Source organism: Centruroides vittatus, unplaced genomic scaffold (genome assembly GCF_030686945.1).
Source record: "Centruroides vittatus isolate TY-2023 unplaced genomic scaffold, ASM3068694v2 contig_1343, whole genome shotgun sequence".
Classification (NCBI taxonomy): Eukaryota; Metazoa; Arthropoda; class Arachnida; order Scorpiones; family Buthidae; genus Centruroides; species Centruroides vittatus.
Window position 1 is genome coordinate 194,190 of NW_027120855.1, and position 19,463 is coordinate 213,652.

At 35.3% G+C, this 19,463-nt stretch overlaps 1 protein-coding gene across 1 annotated transcript in view; it reads right to left on the reverse strand.

Annotated features, from left to right (window-relative positions):
- Positions 1-19,463, reverse strand: part of LOC136990837 (E3 ubiquitin-protein ligase MARCHF6) — a 199,383-nt gene that overhangs the window by 167,740 nt on the left and 12,180 nt on the right. Inside the window, exons 3-4 of the mRNA XM_067289284.1 lie at positions 12,568-12,641; positions 3,077-3,220 (exon numbers count right to left, since the gene is read on the reverse strand). Coding sequence (XP_067145385.1) covers positions 3,077-3,220; positions 12,568-12,641 — 218 coding nt within the window. The remainder of the gene's footprint in view (positions 1-3,076; positions 3,221-12,567; positions 12,642-19,463) is intronic.

Consider the following 19,463-nt stretch of genomic DNA (forward strand, 5'->3'; position numbering starts at 1 on the left):
AATGATGGGTGAAGAAAACAGGATCTGAAAATGAAAAACAATTGTTTATTTACTCATTGAATAATCTAAAAAATTTTGGAAACCAATAATTTTTCTAAAATTTTTTGACGTATATAAATGTGACAAACTAAATGTAAATAGTTCAAGACATGACAATTGCATTATTACACACAAACTCTTAGACACCTTTTTACTCACAGCCGTTTTTTGATATGATTCAAGAACCATTACTGTAATGGTTCTTGAAACAGGTTATTAAAAATAATCAAAAACATTTGAATCATATCAAAAAACGGCTGTGAGTAAAAAGGTGTCTAAGAGTTTGCATTATTACATTGGTTTAAGAGTTTTTTCTGATAAGTTATTTAAGCAGTTTTTATGATTATACCAATGTATTTAAAATTTATTATGTAAGTTAATTACAAGAGCTTCATATAAATAATTACGATCATATTTAATGAAAATATTATAAATCTTAATAGACAAATATAGCACAGTATTAAGAATTTGATACTAATTTAAAATTTTCATTAATTTAATTATGTTGTTTTTTGAGTGTGTAACGATTAAAATATAGGGCTTAAATAAATATCCAACATTCAAAGTTTGAAAATATTAGATGCTTACCTCTTATGAACACTTTCAACACTTCAATCTGCAAAATATATGATATAATTCACCGAAGTCAGTCCCTTTTATGTATGGCACTCTTCAAACCGGTTTAAACACAGCAATGCAAGTTAAAACACAATCGCTGCAGCAGGCTCATAATCGCTTTTCTTAGAAACTACATTGCAGGAACAGTACTTACACAAAATGCATTCTGCTATCCAAAGTTCAAATGTTGCTGAATTTTTTATTCCACTAGTTTTTTCTAAAACTTAATTATTGTCAGATACAAAAATCAAATTGGACAAATTTGGGTATTTTTACTTACAGTTACTATGTAAAAAAAATTAAAATAAGTTTATCTATAATCTATGAGAAGTTATTTCCATATAAATAATTATATTTTAGCTTATTTGTGCCACAGTGTGGCAGCAGGCCAAACGAACTGACCTCACGGGCCAGATTCGGCCCACGAGCCATAGTTTGGTGACCCCCAATCTACATCAATGTAAATGCAGATTCTAGCATGCTTTCCTGTAGGGCTTGCACCATTGGCTAATTTCAAAATTGATTTGTAATTTATTATTACGGTTTATAAACTACTCACATTAATTCCAAACTTTGCAACGACGTCTTTCTTTTTTTAAGCCTTTATCAACTTCTCACAACATATTAATTTTTTTTTAGCAATGTTTAACACTATAGTAATAGTTCTTCGAATTGCAATTGGACGACTTATTAAATGAAATAAAATCTCACTAACGTCAAAAAGTAGTCCAGTTGTTGTCAAAATTATCACCTTTCTAATGTTTTCAACATTCATTAATTGTAAATTATTTATCAGTCAACAACTGTATTTTGACCCATATTTTCCACCCTTCTTTACAACTGGTAGCTGCATGGGATAGATTACATGAAGGTTTTAAAAGCTAATGACTAGTATTTTTCATACCTGGGTTGCAGTTATAAGAAGCGTTTACATATTGATACCTGAAATTGAACCTATATTCAAACTCAAAATAGAGGAAGTAATCCACTTTTAATGATTGATGATCCTTACAAATAAAAAAAATTTGTTATATAGAAATTTAACTTTGTTATTTAGAAGCAATTTTACATATATCTTTAGCTGAAAGAGCAGTGTACAAAGCAAAAATTCATTATACAAAGAAATTTGCTATATAGAAGTTCATAATATGAAAGTTTGACTGTATTTTATAATTATTGATATTTTGTAATTTACTTATTATATTTCATTTTTGTTCACTTTCCGTTTTCTTTTGTGATTAAAATATTTATAATTTTAAATATTGTACATAATTTTGTTGATTTCCTAAATGATGTACTGTTCTCAAACTTTTTGTGTAATAACCAATGGCGATCTAAAGTAGATCGAAAATGTTTAATAAACAAGTGTTGTTTTCTATGTTTTGAAATATATTTCTTAAAAACAAAACTAATCTTCCACTTCTCTAATTTATCCAATGTAAACTTCCTACAAACAAGAAGGATTGACATCAACTTTTCCAATTGATAACAGTATAATCACATATAAAATAACACTTTTTATCCTTTTCTTATATATAAAATATTTGTAATTATTTTCGTATCATTTACCGATAACAAATTGTGTTGAATTTTGTGATTGAATAAATAACTCTTAAGCTATTTCCAACTGTTTAAATCATTAATCAAATTTATAACTTATATTTTAAATTAACTTCAAAAACCTTTTTTAACCAATAATTAATAAACATTAATTCTAAGTTTTTAATTTTTCCAGAGATTGAATTATTTCACAATTTTAAAATCATTCAACTTTATCGAATATGTCCTGCAGGTTTAAATTCATTGAATGACATCAATTTCATAAAGTGCAGTACAAAATATTACAAGCAATTTAAGCAAATACCACTTCAAAATTTATTTTAATGTTATAAATGTGTCAAACTGTAATTTTAAAGTAATACCTTCTATGCATAGGGCAATTGTTTTGATTCTTTGAAATTAATACTTCTCCCTTGTTTTTTGGTCTTATATATTTCTAATGATTCCAAAAGTCCTAAAGTTTTCTAATCCAATGTTTGTTTCCCTAATGTTGGTTCTCCAAATGATAAATGCGTTCTGAAGATTGGCATGAATGTCACTGTCTGTAGTATAAATGACCAAGACGGCATCAAGTTTGTTGTAGCTGATATCATAATTACGTTCGGCTAATTTTTTTTGTTGAAAGCATGTGGCGGAACAATGTACTCCAATTCCCAGGGGACTCTTTGGCCCGTAACTGGAATGCGATACACTCTCGGTAAGCAGAATTGATTGGCTGAATCCTTGCCATTGTGTAAAAAGTTGTATATAGTGGGGATGCATTCATATTCATAAAGTCAAATATGTCATTTGACTTTATTTTAATGCATACTGATACAATATTTACCACAGTTAAAATTTAAATCCTTTCTATACTTACATGCAGTCAAAGGAACAACTCCTAGCCAGGCAAATGCAACCAAAGTATAATGCAACCAATAACGAATAGCAGTACCTAAACTGCATAATAATCCACTTATAATATCTTTAACTGGAAGGCGTTTTGGCATATCTGGTGAATAAACTGTAAATAAAGAAAATCTTTAATATAATAGTGTATTAATTACAGGTGGAATATTTTTATATGTTTAAATGTTATAATTATTTATTAATATTTATATTTCATAATTTTAAATACTGCATTCAATTCTATTGGCTTCCTAGATCACATTCCATTTTAAGCATTTTCTACATCCCTACAGCTATTTAATGCAGTAGAAAGTTTTTTATTCAAATGTTTTCAATCATCTTAAATGATCATAAATTCAACAGCTTCTTATAAAGATACTGGAAAGTATATACAAATGACTCACTAAAACCCTTTGATTATCCAGTAAAAATATTTAATCAAGATAACAACAAACATCCACAACAGTGTTATACGAAAGATTCAAAACGTTCTAAATGTTTACATCGTATCAGGAAACTGTTCTTAGAATCTCAATATTTGTAAACGTGATGAAGACCAAATTTTAAGGTCAAAAATGTTTGTTATCTCGATTAAATATTTTTACTGGATAATCAAAGGTTTTAGTGAGTCATTTAAATGATCATCAGAAAATTACTTTCTGAAGAATGAACATCTAACAGTTTTTCTAGAACATATTTGATTTACAAAACACATTTAAACATCAAAATCAGATCGTTTAAGGCAATTGAAAATATTTGAATAAAGAACTTTCTACTGCATTAGATGATTGTACAGATGCAGTTCCTCTAGGAGTAATAGTTGAACATTTTCAAGTAAAATCAGAACATAAACTTGAAATAAACTGAAAGATTTCTATTTTAATAAATGAATTTTGGCTTCCAGAAAAGGCTATTTATTGTCTACATTTTAAAAATTTCAACAATAGTTGAAGCTGGAACTTCTACAGTATATAGAGAATACTAAACATATCTTACATACTTTTTACAGATTTACAATTTTTAAATACAATCATTATTTAAAAATCTGATGAAGGCTTATTAATCAAGCTGAAAACGTTTATTTTAATTAAATTTAATTGATGGAAAAGTGTGTAATGTATATTTAGTGTCTTTCATATAAAGATTTTTACATACATAATAAAAACAAACAAGCACATGTATAAACTGGAACTGTAGCATTCGAAAAAATAACACCTACCTGGTTGTTCAATAAGTTTTATCGTTCGATAAGAAAAATACAATTTTATGGTTTGAAATACATTTTATTATTCAATATAATCTCCTTGAACTTCAATACACTTGTTCCAGTGATCTCCTAATTTATGGATTCCATCCCTGAAGTGAAAATCCAGAAGACTGTCAAAATATGCTTTCATAGCTGCTATTAGGGTAGATGTACCAGTTTTGGCCAGTGTACCAGTTCTGGCCAGGAAACAAATTTTTAAGTTAAATTTGTTTCCTGGCCAAAACTGGTACATCTACCCTACCTCTTCATTCAATGAAAATCATTTCCCACGCATGAATTTTTTGACATGTGAGAACAGCCAGAAGTCAGAGGGAGCTAAATCTGGCAAATAGGGTGGATGTTGCAACAATTCGTACTTTAATTCGCTGATTTTCGCGATGGTTTTTTGAGCTGTGTGAGAGGGTGCATTGTCTTGATGAAAAATGATTTAATTCACACTCAATAACCTTTTAAAAACCAGTAATAGTTAATTGAAAACAAATGTTTTCGACCGTTAACTCGGTCTTCCTCAGGTTCTAACTATTGAAATTCGTTACAAGTTCAAAACTCTTTCAGAACGTATTCAAACTTTCGAATAGAACCGTTGCGCGTTCGTGTTGCCATGGTATCATACGTGCTGTTGACATACGTAATACGTGTGGCACAAAAACACAATGTAATTACATTCCATATATAAACGAAGGGATAGGGATGTACAGCACATTAAATAAAGCTACGGGGAACTTCTCCTTCGTAACAAAACTTCTAAGCTTGAGAAATGTTACACGCATCTTTAGAATTGATTTTTTTGAAAAATGATTTTTTTTCTTCTGTAAACCAGATCTTTTCTCACAAATTTTTACATCCAGCTGGTCCAAAAGATTACAATAATAATCTGAGTTTATTGTTTTACCAGTTTGGAGGTAATCTATGAACAAAATTCCTTTTGCATCCCAAAAAACTGATGCTAACACCTTCTTAAACATTTCTGGACCCTAATTCGCTTCGGAGCCAAAGTACTGGTTCACACCACTCCTTAGCCTCTTGTTTTGATTCAGGATCATGGTGGTAGACCCAAGTCTCATCCATAGTGACAAAACGAAATCCTTTTTATGCTTTCTAAAATGCTCCAAATGTTGCTGAAAAAGTCACATGTGTTTTTGTTCCATTGTCCAAGTTTGAATGTGTTTTTTGTTCCATTGTTAGCAAATGTGGCACCCATTGTGTGCACAGCTTTCTGTAACCCAAAACTTCAGCCAAAATATTGCTTACACTGCTTAATGAGATCTCTAGGGTTCTACTAAATCTCTCTCGGTTAATCGACAATCTTCCAAAACCATATGCTGTATTTTTGCTGCGATTTCTGGTGTTGATGCACTTTTTGGACGTCCTTCACGTGGATCATCATCAAAACTTGTACGACCACGTTTAAATTCAGCAACCCATCTTTCTACTATTCTAATTGAAGGTGAATAGTCCTTATACACTTTTAACAATCGTTCATGAATTTGTTTTGGTGCTACACCTTCCAAAAATAAGAATTTTATCACTGCACAACATTCAATTTTTTTCATTGTAAAAAAATAGTGAAACATCAACTTTGAACAGCTGTAAATATACAGATGAGTTGACAGATCTACATGAAACTTCACACGTGTTCATAAAAAAGTAGTACTATTTTTAAATAAATGTATACTTGCTTACTGGAGACTACAAAATCAATAAAATAAAAAACCATTCAATCATCCAGCACAAATTCTTTAATATTAAGAACGTTTTCAAACACATTAAGCATCCATCATCAGTTACTTTCTTGAAATCGAATGTGAAATTCAAACAAACATTACGTAAACTAAATTTTAAATAAACAGTTATACAATAAAAATTAAAATTAAAATTAACAAGCAACTAATAAAAGCGATAAATACAAAAATTAACGATATGCTTAAAGTAAACAAATAAAATAATTCATCCAGGAATATTCTAAGTGTAATTATGCCTTTTATATAGAATTAGGCCAACACGTCACAAAAGGACTTCCAAGCGGTGGAAAGCCCATTAGCATCCCTATAATTGATGCAATGTGCACTCTTCTGCACCCTGTGGATTTCCAATCTTTCCAAAAACTTTATCGCGTGTTTTGATGTAGTAGCTTTGATAATGGAGGCTTGGTCACAAAAGACCATGATGCCCTGTTGCTTGGCATAATTGGAAAGAACTGTACTATCAACCATTTTGTTCACTGACTGCTTATGTTCATTGATTCTCTTTTTCAAATTCCTCAACATCGCCCCTATATACACCATGTTAGAGTTGAACCTATGATCTCGTAGCGGTATTGAGTATATTCCTGTTAAGGAGTTACATTCATAATTTTTTTTGTCATTTCTTAATAGCTTGTATATAATGGGATTGCATTGATACATGATTTGCAAGTTCCTACTTTTGGAAATCCTCTTAACAAATGGCTTAAGAAAGGGTATGTAACTGAGGACCACTTTTCCTTTTTGGTGGTTTCCATTCTTCCCACGCACAGGATTACAATCTTTCTTGATGAGAGCATCTATTTTTTCTCCTCTGTAGCCATGATGTAATGCTGTTCTTTGAATATATTGTAGCTCCTTAAAGGTATCACAAACATCTGTACAATGCATGTGCGCTCTCTGAATTGGTACTATACTCTGAAAATTGGTACTCCATAATCTGGAAAACAGTATCCTCCCTTTATTACAACATGATATCTTATTATACGTGAGATACGTGGACGATATCTTTATTTTGTGGAAAAATAATCACAACACCAAGCATTTTATAGATCTAATAAACCGTAACTCTTATGGTTTAACTCTGGAATTGGAGCAGCAGAGTGGTAGCAGCATTAATTTTTTGGATCTAACTATAACTTGCGTAGGAGGGGAAATTTGAACCAATATTTATCGTAAACCTACATCTCTCCCCATCATTATCCCTTAGAATTCAGCAAATCCAGAGCATATCAAAATGACAATATTTCGCTCTTGGATAAGGAGAGCACACACGCATTGTACAGACGTTTGTGATATGTTTAAGGAGCTACAATATATCCAAAGAACAGCATTACAGCATGGCTACAGAGGAGAAAAAATAGATGCTCTCATCAAGAAAGATCGTAACCTGGGGCATGGGAGGAATAGAAACCAACAAAAAGAAAAAGTGGTCCTCGATTACATACCTTTCCTTAAGCCGTTTGTTAAGAGGATTTCCAAAAGTAAGAACTTGCAAATCATTTATCGACACAATCCCACTATATACAAGCTATTAAGAAATGACAAGATGAATTATGATCGTAACTCCTTAACAGAAATATACTCAATACCGCTAAGGGACCATAGGTTTGACTCATAATTAGTATATATAGGGGCAACATTGAGGAATTTAATAGGTTTATTTTGTTCATAACATTTAATTACAATAGTAAATATCTTATAACAAATTATAATACAAAACTGAAAAGTATTTATTTTATTTACCGTATATTTTCGCAGATAAGACGACTTTCAGATAGGACAAGGTATAAATTTTCATCAAAGTTTTATAGTTTTAGTATATATCTGTCCTATAAGACGACCCCCTAACTATCAACGGCCTATGAATTTAGTTCAGATCGGCAATCATTATCTGGATAATAATACCGTATAGTGTATATGGAATTATGTCCTATTTGTAATTTTTTGAATGAACAATTTATTTTCTTGCATCTGGCAGCACTGCCTTGTGATTGTTGCAAACATTCGCACTGATTCGGACATTTGAATAATGACCTCGACTATTCACAAAAACATCCTATGAACTATTCTATTTTTAGGACATACCCTACTCTCTACTAGTAAATACTGTAATTACAGTTTGTCTATTTTTTTATAATGGTTTTAATTTATATGAATTTCAATCTGACTTTTTTTGTATCTGTCCTATAAGATGACCCCGGAGTTTTGGGGCCTTTTTTTATGATCCAACCATCATCTTATCTGCGGAAATATATGATATTTTTTATTGACGAGACTATCTTGTCTATAAAATCACACTGCTGGCAACGGCTGGACACCCTAGAGGTATGAAGGAGTACATGTCAGGAATTGCAATTTGGCACAGAGTATCTGGTTCCCAAATCATGCGCACGTAAAAAAACCAGACTTGTAGGTAGTCAGAAACCAAGACTGAGTCAAAATAAAATACAAAATAGTGACACGGTTTCTACAAACACGCAGTGAGAGATTTGCGCATGCGTTACTCGTTGGAAATTTCGAAATGCAAACGTTGTGAAATTGAATTTTAATAAGTGTGACAAATTTGTTTCGCCATTCTGCAAAACGACAAGAGCAACATCGGGACAATTCAGGTACAAGCATCTTCCCACTTACCATAGCCAAGAACAGGCCCATGACAACACAACCCATGTAACCACAGCAGCAATGAAGACCACCCTAATCTATACCAGGACCCCAAGTACTGGTGTCAGCTTTTCCTCATTGGTTAGTGCTCATTTTTTTTTTCCTTAGAAAATGGTGCACAATCGAGACATAGTCTCATCCCAAAATGGCCTTGCTGTTTTAATTGTTTATTTACATATTGTATTAGACATAACGTCCATTACAAGGGGGAATACATTAGTATAAACATTATTGTTAGCATACAACTCATAACATAACAAATTTTACAATATATCAAACATATACAATATATACAACATGTCTAAAGTTAAACATGCAAAAAGAAATACAGTAAAGTAAATGTACTGGTAGTGGACACTGTGTTGGTAGTGGACACTTTGAACTTCAAATATGAGTAATAAGGTTGTAGATGGCCTCACTGTTTAAACATACAAATCATTCAGTAGGCAGAACCCTCTAGTAGTGGTAACTTGGACTAACCCTTTTCTAGTACATCACGGGATGTATTCCCGCACTCATTAGTGATAACGTTCCTGCTGATGTATGAAGACAAGTGAGTCTGCTGTCCGTTTCCTTAAGGACTAGGTAAGTGAAATCATGCTTACTGTATTAAACAGTTAGTTTCACGGTAGTTTTTTGATGATATACTGTTAATATGAGCTTCATTGGTATGTTTTAAGACCTTCCTGATAGTATTTTTATTTCCCAAGTCAATTTAATGAGATGTCCACTAATGAAAGAAAAATATTGTATATTTTTAGTAGTGGACAAGAGGTGGCCACAACTAGTGAAAATGAAGTTTTCACTTTTAATCAGTATCAAGTCAAAAATTAAATCACCTAATGTTAAGTAACATACAGTGTTGATTCAGGCATTTTTTGGTTACTCTGTCTAGTCATGGACAGGGGGTGTCCACTACTAAACCGTGAATGTCCATTTATTGAAATGAGGTGTTTCAATAGTGGACAAAACATGCATTAATAGTGGACATTCATACCAAAGACTCCAGTAGAGATGTATTTTGATAAAAGGTTGTTTGCATCCTCTTCATTCAGTTCAGTTTTAAAATTATAAGCCTTAGATGCACATCCAGTATTTTTTTCCAGATCGAGAAACATGGCATCAAAAAAGCGAAAGTGGAGATCTTATGAAGAAGACAGAATCAAGGATGCAGTAAATGATGTCCATCGTGGGGTTCCACTTAACACAGCTGCAAACAAACATGGAGTTCCTCGATCAACATTCCGGAGTTCATGAAAGATGACACTTACAAATTTAAGAAAATGGGACCTGCTCCAACATCATCATATATTCATGATATTCATAATGACTACCACTATCAAAATGAAGGACCTAGTACTTCAAATACTGGCAATACCATTGTTGCAACAAGTACGCACAATAGCCACAACAATAATCAGATCTCTGAAACAGTACCTAGTCCTTTCAAAAGGTCACGTCTCTGGCCAGGGAAATCACTAACAAAAGGAAGAAAAAGAAAATCATACCTTCTGTTGTTATGTCAAAAGCTTGGTGGGATATTATGAAAATAAGGAAAGAAGAAAATAGCGAAACTAAAACTGAAAAGGGAGAAAGCTTTGGCAAGACAGAGAAAGAAGGAAGAACAGACTGCTGAGAAAAAAAGGAAAGCTGAAGAGAAAGCCATGAAAATAAAGACTACAAGGCAACAAAAGAAGAAAATGAGAAAGAAAGAGACATCACCAGAAGATGAAAGTTCTTGGATTCCATTGAACGGTAGTAGTACAAACGACATTACGTTAGACGTAGAAGACACCACAGAAGATGAAAAAGAAGATATTATGCAGTTTCAGGAAAATATTGAACCCCCTTCAAATGAAACTATTGGACCAAGTTCAGCAATTAAGGAATCGAAAGATACAGAAGAAAGGGGAGAGAGTATTGAAGGGACTTTAAATGGGACTCAGAGGAAGGATATGTCCGAAAGTCACAGTCAGAATACCATTAAAAAGGAAAGGGAATCAAACATCCTGCATGAGAATGATTTTGTAGTTGCCACCTTGTCTGGTGAGAAAAGAAAGTACAAATGCGTGTGCAAAGTTACCAGTTTAATCAGTGATAATATCATGGAAGTGATTGTGTTTAATTCCATAAATAGAATGAAAAACGTATTTGCTAAAAATGAAAAAGATGTACAAATGATAAATATCTCTCATATTGACTCGAGGCTTCATAAGCCTCTAATTTTTGGAAAAGAGGGTCGCTGTCAATTTCCGAAAGGCATTAACATAGATAAGTAGTTCAACACAAATTAACAATGCAACAATATTTCCTTAAACTATGCAGGCATTAATATTTGAGTTTTCCTAAATGTAACTTAGAACCCAGTTTTATACTATTATTTTTAAGTGTTTAATATCGAGTGTAACAATAATTCATTCCAGTATGTTAAAACTGGTCTCGTTTACTTCAACATTTGTATTTGTTAAGAATAATGCAACAATAACAAAATAACAAAGTTTCTTATACTAACTTTGTAATGTTTTATATTTATGTTTCATAATACTTACTAGTTCAATTTTCATATAAACATTACAAACAATGCACATGTAATTTACATTTGTGCAATTTGATATTTTAATTAATTTAATTTAATTATGAGTTGTCATTATAATTAACACAGTGTTCTTGTTCTTTATAGTAAAGACTGTCAAATTCTGCAAGTTGTGAAAAATAAAAATCGTAATTTCATCTCGAATATAATCATTTCTATATTCCTTGTCCACTAATGGTGCAAATGCCTGCCCATCACTAAATATCTCAATTTTTCCAATGTCCACTACTGAAACATTTTCAACCTTACAAAAAATTTCCTAAAATATTCAATACAGAAATTTTAATTAGACAATTTAAATAATTTATAAAATTTAATAAACCCAAAAACTCAAAAGATATTGAAAATAGGGATTTAGTAATGTAAGAAATTTACTTTATAAGTTAAAACAAACCAAAACACAACAAATCTTTACACAAATCTACACATTGGAAAATGCATAAATATTTCATACAATATGTAAAAAAGATATAAATAAAAGACTATATATGGAAAAATGACAAATGACTAACAGAGGAATTAAACAGTAAAGACATCAATTCATTGTCTATTGCTTGAAAATATTTGTTAATGGAAATTTAATTTAAACTTGATAATTGGAAGTAATAAAAACTCAAATCTAAACAAATTCTAATGTTAATATTTTAGGTTATAAAGATACTGTCACACCAGCTCCGGAAGAGACTAGCGCCACAATGCCCCCATACCATGGCGCTAGTCTCTTCCAGAGCCAGAGCGGCAGAAACAAAAAAATAATAATAAGAAGAAGAAGAAAAGAACATTTTCGAATGAAAGAAGAGAACGATTCAAAAAAGAAAAAAGAATGTTGGAGACATTTTTTTGTTTCTTTCAACAAGTTATATAACGTTTTTGTTGTTAGTGTATCTAAAAAGTGTAAGTTTCGGTAAACTGTGCTGTCAATTTATATCCTGAGCCCCACAGCTCATAACAATACTTTAATGTAATATTTTAATCTCAACTGATGCCTTTTTACTGTACAAGAACACGTTTAAGATCCTGTTAGAGATTAATATGCAATAACAAAACCCAAAGACCAATCAATTTCACATTTTGTTTCAATAATTAAAAATCTTTCATAAAACAGAAATTTTCTACATTTATAGCACAATACTTTCTAAACAATTATCAAATTTTGGTAGAAAAATAACAATAATTTTAAAAATTTTACTTACTTGGTGTAAATGCAAATCTGTGGTTACAAAGTTCACAATATTCTTTTCTACTATATTTTAGCCACTGAAGAAGACTGAAATAAATTATTATTATGAATAAATAATATTGAAGTTAAATACAGATATAAAGTCGAAATTGTATCATTATTTCATAACATTAATAAAACTGTATTATAATTTATTTCTTAACAAAGTTCATTCAAATAAGCAAAATTCTTTTGCTTTACTTAGTTAATAACATACATTGTGGTCGTCGCCAATTTCTCCACGACACAAAAAGTTGTTGCCAGTCCCTCAATAATTAGTCATTGTCTAGTCCTCGAGCAGATTAATCATGCACATGCTCCTGTCAAAACCCTTAGTGTTATTATATTGCTGGAAACCTCAGTTACTAATACTTCATCCCTCTCACCTGTGACTATACCTAAAAGTTACAAACCATTTCCACAAGACCAAATTTGCAAGAACTATTTTTGAACTTTCTTAACCAGCAAACAACGGATCTCCGACATTGCTACATTCTGCTACATCCAATGGCGTACACGCCGGTGGATGCAGCAGAATGGAGTCACACTTGTTAGAGCCGATAAGACCAAGGCTATGGCCATTATGATGCGCACTACCTATGATCGGCTACTATTGGAGCACGTAGATACTACTCGTTCGGACATCGTGGAAAACAATACTGTGGATAAACTACATGCTAGGGTTAAGCGCCTCGCAAACACCAAACTCGCTAAACACCTTGAAATAGGAAATATCGTAGTGGATTCGCCCGATACACCGTAGCTGTTTGCATTCGCTAAAATCCATAAGATAGGGCAACAGCTTCGCCCTGTTATTGATAAGGCTAGAGCGCCTACGCATAAATTGGAGAAGGTAACACACAAGCTTCTCACTCTCTATTTAGAGGGATATCCATATACGCTGAATGATCCTGTGGACCTCATAGCCATTCTCAAGCAGATCACCACACTTCCTCGATATCTCACGGTATTAGACTTTAAGTCCCTCTTCCCATCCATCCTACTCCCACCTGCCTTTTGCGCCACCAAAGATCTCCTCTTTGACATACTAAAGAATAGCACCTTACATCAGCAAGTACTGGAGATGGTGCACCTATTATGCCATAATTCATTTTTTCAGTTCAAAGGTGCAGTGTACACACAAGGAAGAGGAGTCCCTATGGGCAGTCCCATCTCTAGGGACTTGTGTGTGAGATGGTGATTAGGAAACTAGAAGCCAAAGTCCTCTACCACCACCTGTACAACATCATGCTATATAAGAGATATGTCGACAACATTATTATATTGTGGAAAGAAATTCCTGACATCGAAGCCTTTGTCGACGCAATGAATGATAACTCGTACGGCTTGACCCTTGGGATAGAGCAAGCACACCCGATGAACGTACATTTTCTAGATGTGGAGGTCAAGATCAAAGGGAATACAATCCATATGGCGGTTGTATCGTAAACCGGGATCGAAAGGCATCTACAGACCGGCAGGCTCTTGTGACCCTCTCCACTATAAAGTGGTGGCATTTAAAGCCTTGATTAAGAGAGCGCACACGCACTCATCTACCCCACTAGCCCTACAGACCGAGCTGAAGCTGACACAATGTTTAGCCTATGAACATGGATATCCCAGGCTCACACGTAGATTGATAGACAAGTTCCGCAGTAACCAAAGGCCTGACCCGGGCAATGCACAAGGCAAAGACCAGAGGGAGAAAGATAAAATCATTACGGTCTCTTACAACCCTTATCTCAAATCGATCTATTCCGAGATAGCTAAAAGGAAGCACAGCCACATAGCCTACAGAAGATGTGCGTCTATATTTACCGTCCTAAGTAACGGAAAAGACCAGCCCGACAGTGAAAGACTCCCAGGGGTATATAGCATCCGAATTAAGGATTGCAGATGCAATCGAGACCTGGTATATCTAGGCTCTACAAAAAGATCATTAAGAGTTAGACTGAAGGAGCACGCGGCTGATGTACAGAAGCAGAGGAACACCACCGCTCTGTCCATTTATTCGTCCGATCCAGATATCGAGCCGAATTTCCAGAAAGCCAGAATTATACGCACCACGCGCAACACATCAGGTGGTTCGAAGCTGCCTACATATACTTGGCTAGCATTACCGGTAGTAACTGCATAAATCAGAATGAAGAGTTAACGCTATCGGCAGCGTGGCAGGCGCTGATGAGCAAGGAGCTGAGAGTTCTGCCGTGCACTTTACTGTGCATGCCTAAGAAGACACAATCCGTAAGACGTGCATCTGAATTTTGAATTTGATTTTCTTCGAAAGACAGTCCAGAGGTTCGAATTTACCTGATGAAGAATCAGTATTTTGGTTCGAAAACGTTAGTAACGAACGATTTCCATTGATTTTTTTGTGTTGATGGTCGTCTGGAGAGTGCACACCGGTAACAGGTTAGAACATTTTGGTTAATACGTTCCGGTGTTGAGGCAATGATATGTAACTGATAATCCTACAGGCAATCCTCCTCTACAGGAGGTATGTAGATGACATCCTTATCATATGGAAGGCAGAACCAGACATAAATGAGTTTATCAATGCAATGAACACCAATGGGTATGGGCTAAGAGTTAAATTGGAACAAAAAAGCAACACCTCCGCACATTTCCTCGACTTGGACATTCAAATAACAGATAATAAAATCACTCATAAAGTATTTTACAAACAATGCCATGTACCTCTGTTCATCCCAGCTTCCTCGGAGGATCCATATTCATATAAGATAGCGGCTTTTAGGGCACTAATTAAGCGCGCATTCACGCACAACTCGAAGTATGAAGACACAGTGGCCGAGCTAGACCGTATCCAGGAAGTGGCATCTCAACACGGTTATGATAGAAAAATAGTGTACAACATGGCACGCAAGTACGCACGGGGAAATACTCGTAACAACCTACAAGCCGGGGTAAGATCCGCAGATATTAGTGCAAGAAAAATAGTTGAGTACAACCACCATTTAGATGCGATATACAGAGAAATCGCATCCAGCACCCGAAATAAAATAACTTACAGGAGACCGCGATCAGTTTACAGCTTACTTCGAAATGGGAAGGACAATTTGGACATGAAACACGCACCGGGCGTATATGAGGTTCCCCTGCGGGATGACAGATTTAATAAAAGTCTGGTCTACGTGGGTTCGACCAAACGCTCCCTCCATCAGCGACTCCGAGAGCACAGGTACGACATTGCCAATAATAAACTATCTACCACACTGGCAACGTATGCCACACAGCAGGGAATCACTGCCGACCTCAAAAACGCCCGTATAATCAGAATGTCACAACACACGGACCAACTCAGAACGCTGGAGACCCTAGAGATATATAAAGCGGGTTTGCACAACACGTGCATCAACTACAAGGATGCAATCAACATCTCGCAAGCATGGAAATTTTGCTATGAGGGAATCCCACACCCACAAATAACTTAATATTGCATTAATTGTTTTAAATTTAAAGAGCGGTGAACGTAAATAGTACGCAGGCGTAGATAATAGATAATAGCTCGTGCATAATGTTCCATTTTTATCTTCCAATTTCTTTGATTTCAAAAATTGGAATAGAACTCGCTTTGGTTTCTTGGTTCCATTTATGGGCATTTAAAACTACCTTTGTGCTGTGCCTGATGAAGACCCCGAAGGGGTTGAAAACGTTAGCAGTTGTATATAAAAACACTGGATCGTCAAGGTTTTACTAAATACCGAACCCGTTACCGGTGTAATTTGCGTGAAAAATCTTCTTTCCACAAACGTTTTCGAGCTTTCCAAACAGCTCTTCTTCAGGTGGAGAAAAAAGTTCCGACGAAATACTTCGAAAAAAGACGAAAAAAGAACGTAGACATTTAAATAAAAACGGAATCTAAAAATAGAATGCAGATGTTTAAACAAAAAATTACGGAACTCGCATATCAAACGAACATTAAGGTGGACATGCGCATTCGTGCGCCGATGTTGCTATTTATAGATCGTTGTTTATGAGGGCCTGCCACGCTATAGAAAGATTAATTTCATCCTTCCGATTTATACATGTGGTCCGATGGTTAGCCCTACAGATGGATATAGCTTCCCGCCATTTTAGTTGGTCCAGGTGGGGCGTAGTGTCGATGATGTCAGCTTTGTCGAACTCCGGTTCTATATCGGGATCAGATGCAAAGGTGGTTAGGGCCGTGGTGTACCGCCCGTGCCGAAGGTCCGCCTGATGTTCTTGCACTCTGGTATTTAAAGATCGCTTGGTTGAGCCGATATATACAAGGCTCTCGTTACATCTGTTATCTTTCAGCGGGATAGAGTACACGCCAGGAAGCCTGCCACGGACTGGAGTGCCTTTTTCATTTCTGAGGATGTCGTAGATTGTCGGGCCTCTTCTATAGGCTATTTGTAGTTGTTGTTTTCCAGCGATCTCAGCGTATATCGCTTTAACATATGGGTTAAAGGTGACTGGGAGGCGTGTACGTTCATCCTGGTCAGTGTTGGTCCTCGTACGCGTAGTGGGTGCGTATTGTGAGCGTTGAAGTCGCTCAATTAGACGGTGTGCTAGACCATGGTAACCGTGCTTGGCTGCCATCCTCTTGATATAATTCAATTCGGTGTTGAGGGCTTGCGTGGTGGACGAGTGGGAAAAGGCCCTTTTAATCAAAGTATTAAATGCTGCAGCCTTGTAGGTGAATGGGTCAGATGAACCTACCGGTATGTATATAGGGTCGGCATAAGGTTTACGGTATACCGACGTGACGATGGCGGATCCTTCTACTTTAATGTTTATATCCAAAAAATGGACCTCAGTATTGCTAGATTGTTCCATTTCCAGCGTTAGGCCGTAGGGATTATCGTTAACGGTTTGTACGAAGTTAGAGATGTCAGGTATTGTCCTCCACATGATGAGGATGTCGTCCACATACCTCCTATAGAGTAAGATGTTCGGGAGGAACAGCGGAATTTAATTTTTTACTTAATTTGACTCAAGATCAAGCATTACACCACCAAGTCATTGACTTAGCCCATCTGATCTGTTATAATTCTATCTTTGCGTTTGACGGAGAGGTCTACAAACAGCAAAGAGGAGTCCCCATGGGTAGCCCAGTATCTGGGGACCTATGCGAAATGGTCCTTAGGCAGCTGGAACAAAAAATACTTCCGCTGTTCCTCCCGAACATCTTACTCTATAGGAGGTATGTGGACGACATCCTCATCATGTGGAGGACAATACCTGACATCTCTAACTTCGTACAAACCGTTAACGATAATCCCTACGGCCTAACGCTCGAAATGGAACAATCTAGCAATACTGAGGTCCATTTTTTGGATATAAACATTAAAGTAGAAGGATCCGCCATCGTCACGTCGGTATACCGTAAACCTTATGCCGACCCTATATACATACCGGTAGGTTCATCTGACCCATTCACCTACAAGGCTGCAGCATTTAATACTTTGATTAAAAGGGCCTTTTCCCACTCGTCCACCACGCAAGCCCTCAACACCGAATTGAATTATATCAAGAGGATGGCAGCCAAGCACGGTTACCATGGTCTAGCACACCGTCTAATTGAGCGACTTCAACGCTCACAATACGCACCCACTACGCGTACGAGGACCAACACTGACCAGGATGAACGTACACGCCTCCCAGTCACCTTTAACCCATATGTTAAAGCGATATACGCTGAGATCGCTGGAAAACAACAACTACAAATAGCCTATAGAAGAGGCCCGACAATCTACGACATCCTCAGAAATGAAAAAGGCACTCCAGTCCGTGGCAGGCTTCCTGGCGTGTACTCTATCCCGCTGAAAGATAACAGATGTAACGAGAGCCTTGTATATATCGGCTCAACCAAGCGATCTTTAAATACCAGAGTGCAAGAACATCAGGCGGACCTTCGGCACGGGCGGTACACCACGGCCCTAACCACCTTTGCATCTGATCCCGATATAGAACCGGAGTTCGACAAAGCTGACATCATCGACACTACGCCCCACCTGGACCAACTAAAATGGCGGGAAGCTATATCCATCTGTAGGGCTAACCATCGGACCACATGTATAAATCGGAAGGATGAAATTAATCTTTCTATAGCGTGGCAGGCCCTCATAAACAACGATCTATAAATAGCAACATCGGCGCACGAATGCGCATGTCCACCTTAATGTTCGTTTGATATGCGAGTTCCGTAATTTTTTGTTTAAACATCTGCATTCTATTTTTAGATTCCGTTTTTATTTAAATGTCTACGTTCTTTTTTCGTCTTTTTTCGAAGTATTTCGTCGGAACTTTTTTCTCCACCTGAAGAAGAGCTGTTTGGAAAGCTCGAAAACGTTTGTGGAAAGAAGATTTTTCACGCAAATTACACCGGTAACGGGTTCGGTATTTAGTATTTCATCCCCGGTGTTGGAGTGAGGAGTAATTTTACGTCAAGGTTTTTTGTGTAAGAAAGAATTAAGTTTCATCCAGTCTACAGGAAGAAGTATAGTCGTTAATCCTACAGGCATCATTCTTGATATATCGATATTATTTTATTAGGTGCAATAAAATATATTAATTTAATAGTACGAGGCACGGGTGACTCGTGCAGTCCTAGTTTAGTTAAAAGTTACTTTTGGACCATACGAGTCACACATGTCTCATGCCCTCAATTTGGAGTTTTAGTGCAAACACTTCATTTTTATTGTTCCTGCATTCTTGAAAGTTCTTTGTTCACATACACTTTAGTGAATTGTAAAGTACTTGTTTTACTATGAAACACTGAATTATAACTGGATATAATTACAGTCACTACTCAACTTACAACAGGGTTTGGTTCTGCAACTTCGGATGTAAGTCGAATTTCATACAAAAATAAATAATATAATT